At 43.7% G+C, this 7,629-nt stretch overlaps 1 protein-coding gene across 1 annotated transcript; it reads right to left on the reverse strand.

Moving 5' to 3' along the window:
• Positions 1–1,662: 1,662 nt before the first annotated feature.
• Positions 1,663–5,232, reverse strand: LOC139582840 (POU domain, class 3, transcription factor 2-like). Its single transcript, XM_071413220.1, has one exon. The coding sequence runs from the start codon at positions 5,038–5,040 to the stop codon at positions 3,913–3,915; it is 1,128 nt and encodes a 375-aa protein (XP_071269321.1). The 5' UTR covers positions 5,041–5,232; the 3' UTR covers positions 1,663–3,912.
• Between the last annotated feature and the right edge of the window lie 2,397 nt (positions 5,233–7,629).

Genomic DNA, 7,629 nt, shown 5'->3' on the forward strand with positions numbered 1-7,629 from the left:
CTCTCTCTCTCTCTCTCGTGAACACATGCATACAAACAGTAGAGCCATATCCTTCACATTTTAAAAACTGTATATTTGTTCATTTATTGTGCTATGTGTGGACATACATTTCCTATTGCCAATATCTAGGATATTGGGTTCCCGAGTGGCACAGCGGTCTAAGGCACTGCATCTCAGTGCAAGAGGCGTCACTATAGTACCTGGTTCGAATCCAGGCTGTATCACATCCGGCCGTGATTGGGAGTCCCATAGGGAGGCGCACAATTGGCCCAGCGTCGTCCGGGTTTGGCCGGTGTAGGCCGTCATTGTAAATAAGAAGTTGTTCTTATTAACTGACTTGCCTAGTTAAATTAAGGTTAAATAAAAATATATATATATATTCTTATCCTATGAGGGCATGCTCTCTCTCTCTCTCTCTCTCTCTCTCTCTTTCTCTCAACTGCAGAACTCCAGACTTTTACAAGGAAATAAAAAGAGGGGCGAGTCAGAAGGTGAGATCATCTCTCACAGAGATGTACTTGCTCAGTGATAAAAAAAAAAGCAGCTACCTAGAACCCCAACCTAGAGCAGCACACAGTACAGTCCACTAGATGCCACTGTGAGACTGCTTCAGAGATTGACAGAGCAGCACCCCACTGTGTTTTGCTCAGAGGCAGTAGGACCATTGACAGTAAAATGATAGGACACCCTGAAGCAGTAAAGGAATCAGGAATGTTTTCGACGAGAAAAACTCCTTTACAACTAATAACTAGCCTACATCACACCACAAAATAATAATATGCGCATAAGCTGACCATATAGCCTTCTCAAAATGTGGAATGATATTTAATGCATAAGCCCAAATATTAAAATGTGACTGGGGAAATCCCACCGACGGTCAGAGTAAACTTGTATAGTCACTTATAATTAATTTATACTTTTCCCCCAAAATGTAATAGTCTGTATTTATTTTACCTTTATTTGACTAGGCAAGTCTTCTTGAAAGTAAAAGTTACAGAAAGTGATACCTTACCAACCACAATATTCAATAACGCATTAATGTATTGGTTGTCGAGTATGACATTTTTATCGGCTGAATGTGAGAATAATAGGGGTCTACGTTCTAACATGTGTGTAGGCTATCCGACCGTCTGTTGAGCCCTGGTCACAAAAGTTTGGTTCCTTTGTCTACATTATGTAATAGCGTATTGTTTTTCTGAAATCTAATAACATTTCAGGTAAGCTATTTGGATATTTCTTTAAATATTTTAATAATCTATTTTACATAAAGACCAATATTTCGTCTAAAAGCGAATTGTTTTTATAATTGTCGCAATTGTTTAATGTGTAGGCCTACATCTGTGCAACATGAGAAAAACGGTGACTGGAATTGTGGAGACAGAAATTACGCTAAAAAACAATGTTATTCTTAGTATAGGCCTATATGTTATTGACTGGCTACTTCTGTAATGACACGATTTATTTTCACAAGACAATGTGTGCAAATCAGCGATAATATACAGTTATCGGAAACCGCTCAAGGACATTTTGTGCAACCTAGACAGATTTATAAAATCCATAGTTGTAATGCAGGCTCGCGCGGCCAAGACTATTGGTACAGCGTTGTGCGTGACAGTAGTGATCCATTCGTCAAGCTAAAAGAACATGAGAAGAATACAAAAGGATTATAAAAAAAACAAATACATTTTAATGACAAAAAAACATAATATAGAAATTGTGCAATTATTGATTTCTTTTCCCCATTCATTTGATCAGTCACAGGGTTGGGGTCAATTCAGAATGCTTAGATAAACTCAAATCCAATACAGCATTTTGAGTTTGAATTTGAATGGTCAAGAAAAATAATAATTTACATTTGAATGACAGGAAAAACAATTCAAACAAATTTAATTTCAGCTATTCTTAAATGTATTAAATGTATTAAATGTGCAGGCCTACTCAATTTGAATTTTCCCAGGGAGCCTTTTCAATTAGGCTTACAATTCATACGCATAGGCGTTAGATGAGTCAGATGCCAATAAATAGGCTAAGCCTATAGGCTACATTTTCCATGCAATGATGAGTGAAATAGTTGTTTTGTATATCAGTGCCACTAGGCCAGGTGAGTATAAGTGATATTGATAGCTATTTGTCACATTATCTCACTGAAGTGCCTTAGTCTACATAATATAAGTTGATGTTATGCCTATACTTTGAGGTAAATAACGAGAATATGTAATGCTATTCAAACCAATTTGGTTCACAAGTATTAGCTATACAAATTATCTAATTTATGTCAGTGTGTTGAGAATTTCCCATTAATTTAATTATATTTCCTGTCATTCCATTTCAAATTCGGAATCAGCCTCCTCCTGATTCCATTCAATTTTTAATCGAAATTCTTGAAATAATGAACCAATTTTGACTCCAGGAATTGCCAAAGTTGACCCCAACCCTGCAGCTGTCAGATGTATATCACGAGTTGAGCGGCACAAGAGCACGTGCACGTACGTGTTTGTGCTTTGGCACTGGTCTGACAAGAGAAAATTCAACAAACAAACATACAAAGCGATACAAAAACAAATGTAAGTTACATCCCACGAACAATTCTTCTTGGTGAATTAATCATTGTCTAGATTAATTGGAGCCACTGAAGACAGAGCTGGTACAGATATATTCCGTTATTATCTTCTTACGAAACGAAGGCAGAGGGCAGGCTTCAGTGATATGGTATGGTCCTTACAGTCTCTCGGTCTTTCTGATCACAGGATTTTGGAAACACAAATAAATATACAAACACAACACATAGGCTACTGTAAACAGGCGCGCAGAAATGTACACATGATGGACACGACATGAGGTGTCAAGAGAAAATTAAATTAATTTTGACTTCATACATGGTGTGTGCCTCGCAAGGTATGCACAAGACACAATTATTATTACTGTATTATTATTATTATTATTATGTAGGCCTATTTTATGATATATTAAAAATTATGGATACTTTAATTTTGGGGATATTTATTTATTTATTATTGGGATACAATCTGACCACATTATAGACTATAACTGACACATTGTGCCTTGGTAAATATGTTGTCTACAGTACAGGATATGCTGTGTTTACTATTGTATGGTAATTAACAAACTGCAATTCAAATATAGTTAGTAAAACTGAAACTAATCATGACATGTTGAATTGAAATGAACTTGATTCAATATATCTCAAAATACATGTCAATATATCCCATGTCCCCATGTGTCCATGCAGGCATACGTTATGACCCTGTTCTATGTAAATAAACATTAGCCTATAGCCTATAGGCCTATGCTTTGCCTTTGTCATAGAAACATGACTAATAATGTTTATTATAATAATACCTACCATGATAATAACAATAGGCCTAATAATAATATGCTGGTGATAGTATTGGCTTTTATTTAATGGTGCAGCAGGTGTATTGAGCTTCGACCGTGTTAAACCCCTGTTGCTTTTGTTATTAAGGAAAGATGGCGTTTATTTACCGACTGTCGGCTGCGATCTCTATGCCTGTTTCCCGCGGGTAGGTTCGTGCACACAGCCTATACTGTCTTTATTTTTTACACATTACGACATATTGGCGCCTTGACTATGAAATCGATTTGATGTCAATGATATTGAACCTTTTTTGGTTAGCACACACCAACCACGGTCCATGTAGCCAGAAATTGCGTGTCGCATCTCCACTGCATGAAAACTCCCCATAGCTCTCGATTTCTGTGTGTCTGGGGTGTAGTGCTCGAGTTCTTACACTCGGTATCCCCACTGTGTTCCATATAGGTCCAACATTAGCACTGGGCTGGCTACGGTCCAATGCTAACTGGTCAGGCACAGAGAAACACAGGGGGACATTCATATCCTTTAGGGGTCCATGTGTTATAACGGGTTTAAGGTCATTGTACCGGGGTTTGAGCGCCGTGGTGAGGTGGTGTGTCCCCATACATGTCCTCCGTTCCCGGTAACTGTCCTCCAATGGGCGTCATCCTCTTCTCCTTCTGCCGCCTGTTACAAAACCAAACCCTCACCACCTCCTTCTCCAGCTGCAGGCTGTCCGCTATGGAGGTGATCTCCGCGCCGCCTGGTTTGGGACTTTTGAGAAAATGGCTCTCCAAAGCCCCCTTTATGCCCACCTCGATGGAGGTCCTCTTTTTCCTCTTCCTCCCCTGCGCCGCGATCTTATCCAGGCTGGTGGGGCTCCCCGAGGTGGAATCCGCCTCCTCCAGCCATTTGTTAAGCAGTGGTTTGAGTTTACACATGTTTTTGAAGCTCAGCTGAAGCGCCTCGAATCTGCAGATAGTGGTTTGAGAAAATACATTTCCATAAAGGGTCCCCAGCGCCAGCCCCACGTCAGCTTGGGTAAAGCCCAGTTTGATGCGCCGCTGCTTGAACTGCTTGGCAAACTGCTCCAGGTCGTCCGAGGTCGGCGTGTCCTCGTCCGAGTTTTCCGGGTGTCCCCCGTGCTGGTGGTGCGAGAGGGACGACTGTACCCCGCCTCCATGCTCGCTCAGATGTGGGCTGTGGCTGTGGTGGTCTTCCTCCTGCAGGGAGTGGTGGTGCATCTGCTCTGGTCCTCCCAGGCCGAACCCAGACTGGGAGTACACCAGGCTCTGGCCATCAGATGTAGCCATACCGGGAATGTGCGTGGAGGCCGTGCTTGTTCGCCATGCCCTGGCGTCGTGATGTGCCTGGTGCGCTAGGTGAGGGTGTCGCTGTTGCTGTTGCTGCAGACTGGCGGAATTCTGGAGCTCCTCTCGGTCGCTTTGCAGAATGGGCTTCACGTCCTGCTCTCCGAGGAGACTCGACGGCCACGGAGCCCCGTCCCCGTGCGACAGAGCCGTGATCCACTGGTGAGCGTGGCTAAGCGGATGACCGCTGCCCGGTAGAGTGTAGTCGTTCTGGAGCAGGGTGTGCGCGTCCCTGTACACCGCTGCCTGCTGCATGCTCCCGGACTCCGAGTGCTGCCGCGGCGCGCTGCTGGCGGTAGTCAGGACACTGTAGTGGTTGGACGCTGCGGTCGCCATAACTCTCGGAGCCGGAGTGATAGCTCTGTCGTTAAAGGAGCTGCCTTTGACAGTTACTATTTTCCGCCACCGGGCAGCTAGCTAGGTTTTGCTCTCGATCTCCCGGGCGCGGTGCCAAGGGGACGTAGAGGCGCACACCTGAGGTCCGCCTCGCTCAGCTCTTTATTGGCCAAGAACGGTTGACAGATGTTGTTACCCCTGACAGCACCCCGCTCATTGGTCACGGGAGATTCTATAGAAGCCCCTATCACTCTCCCCAACAATACTGGCAGTCCCGCTGCAGACTAACAGAGCAGAGTGAAAAGCTGGTGTTGACTGAGAAAGAGTGGATAGCCTCTTAGGCCTATTTCAGTGGAAAAAACTAGTCAATAAACATTTATTCGATTGAGGTAATTTATTCTGAATAGTATTGATCTATTTATGAGAAACATCCACAAACTCGATGCATACAATGCATACATGCATTAGAGCCATGGCCTAGGCCTATGTCATTTGTGCGAATGTTTATTATTTTTTTGTTCAAATATATTCATATTCACCAGGCTATAATCTTTTCACCTTGAAATTAATACAAAAAAAAATGTCTTTATAGTGTTACATTTTGAGAAAACCATTGTTTTGTGTATATTTATGGTGGCTTGCGCTCAGAGCAGTGGGATATTAACTGTCACGGCCCCTCCAGCTGCCTCTCTCCTCGCGACGCAGTCCAAAGAGAAGGGGCGCATTTTTCCCTGGCCTCTGCCCCGTTGCCATAGCGAGCGCAGTGAATGGAACAACAACGCCCACGTCACAGCTGCATTCGCCTCTTCTTTTCGTTCCATTCCAAAGGACCCATTCGAGCGGCTCGCTCTGCCGACGGGACAAATAAAAGGAGGCAAGCGAAAAGGGCACATCGGGGCCAAGGAGCGAGGGGTGAATGAATAGCCTCTCTAACCCACTCGCTCGCCCACGGTGTCCCTATCTTCCGTGCCTGTTTGGTAAACTTCGGAATTCATGCGCCCACATTGGCACGCGGGCGTTTTGTGGTGGGAATACATTTCAAAGTAGGCCTACCAATAGGCTGCACACCCCAAACACAGTAGCCTATTAGTTCAATAAGATGAAAACGAATAATTACAAAGAATGAAAGGCAAACACCTGTGCTCCATAGTTTTCATGAACACAAGGGGGTAGTGTAGTTTATACAGGGGTTCCCAAACTTTTTCACTCGGGCCTCCCCTTCCAGCATTGGGGAACATCTCGTGCCCCCCCTCCCCAGGTTTAAAGCTTATTTTCTTTAAATTCTATACATTTTGCCATGTCTAATGTGTATTCATGTGATATTTCAGTGACAAAAAAATTACAACAATATGGGCTAAAAAACATAAATAAAAATTAACTTATCTGACATGGACTAGTTGATCTGGACATTTCTGACAAGTTATAAATATCTCTAAATATATAAGCATACAATGACTGACATGACAAGAGGAAGTGATGATGCACTACCCAATTTAGAAATTGCACCTTGTGCATTCTACTATTACAACTTTCAAGAGTAAGTTTAAAGCCGGACTGAGTACCTGAAATTTAAAAAACGAACCCGTGCCGACTCCTCGTGCCACCCCACAGTTTGAGAACCACTGGTCTAGAACACAGTATGGATTTGCTTTGTGATAGTAGGACTAATAATACATATAGTTTGTATTCATAACATGAGAGAGAAGCACAATAATGTTCGATATCATGGGACACTTGCAATAAACTCTATCTGTTGGCTATAGGTGCCATCTATATCAATAACAGGGGCGACAGGTAGCCTAGAGCGTTGGGCCAGTAACTAAAAGGTTGCTGGATCGAATCCCAGAGCTGACAAGGTAAAAATCTGTCATTCTGAACAAGGAAGTTAACCTACTGTTCCCCGGTAGGCCGTCATTGTAAATGAGAATTTGTTCTTAACTGACTTTAATGCTGTCACAGTTACCAGCCCTTTCAAGCTTAACATCCTTATCATTTATCGCCCTCCAGGTTCCCTTGGAGAGTTCATCAATGAGCTTGACGCCCTGATAAGTTCCTTTCCTGAGGATGGCTCACCTCTCACAGTTCTGGGTGACTTTAACCTCCCCACGTCTACCTTTGACTCATTCCTCTCTGCCTCCTTCTTTCCACTCCTCTCCTCTTTTGACCTCACCCTCTCACCTTCCCCCCCTACTCACAAGGCAGGCAATACGCTTGACCTCATCTTTACTAGATGCTGTTCTTCCACTAATCTCATTGCAACTCCCCTCCAAGTCTCCGACCACTACCTTGTATCCTTTTCCCTCTCGCTCTCATCCAACACTTCCCACACTGCCCCTACTCGGATGGTATCGCGCCGTCCCAACCTTCGCTCTCTCTCCCCCGCTACTCTCTCCTCTTCCATCCTATCATCTCTTCCCTCTGCTCAAACCTTCTCCAACCTATCTCCTGATTCTGCCTCCTCAACCCTCCTCTCCTCCCTTTCTGCATCCTTTGACTCTCTATGTCCTCTATCCTCCAGGCCGGCTCGGTCCTCCCCTCCTGCTCCGTGGCTCGACGACTCATTGCGAGCTCACAGAACAGGGCTCCGGG

This window comes from Salvelinus alpinus, chromosome 8 (assembly GCF_045679555.1).
Source record: "Salvelinus alpinus chromosome 8, SLU_Salpinus.1, whole genome shotgun sequence".
NCBI classification, from domain to species: Eukaryota; Metazoa; Chordata; class Actinopteri; order Salmoniformes; family Salmonidae; genus Salvelinus; species Salvelinus alpinus.

Coding starts and splice junctions, on each gene's coding strand:
- LOC139582840 (XM_071413220.1), bottom strand. CDS start 5,040: ATGGCGACCGCAGCGTCCAACCACTACAGTGTCCTGACTACCGCCAGC.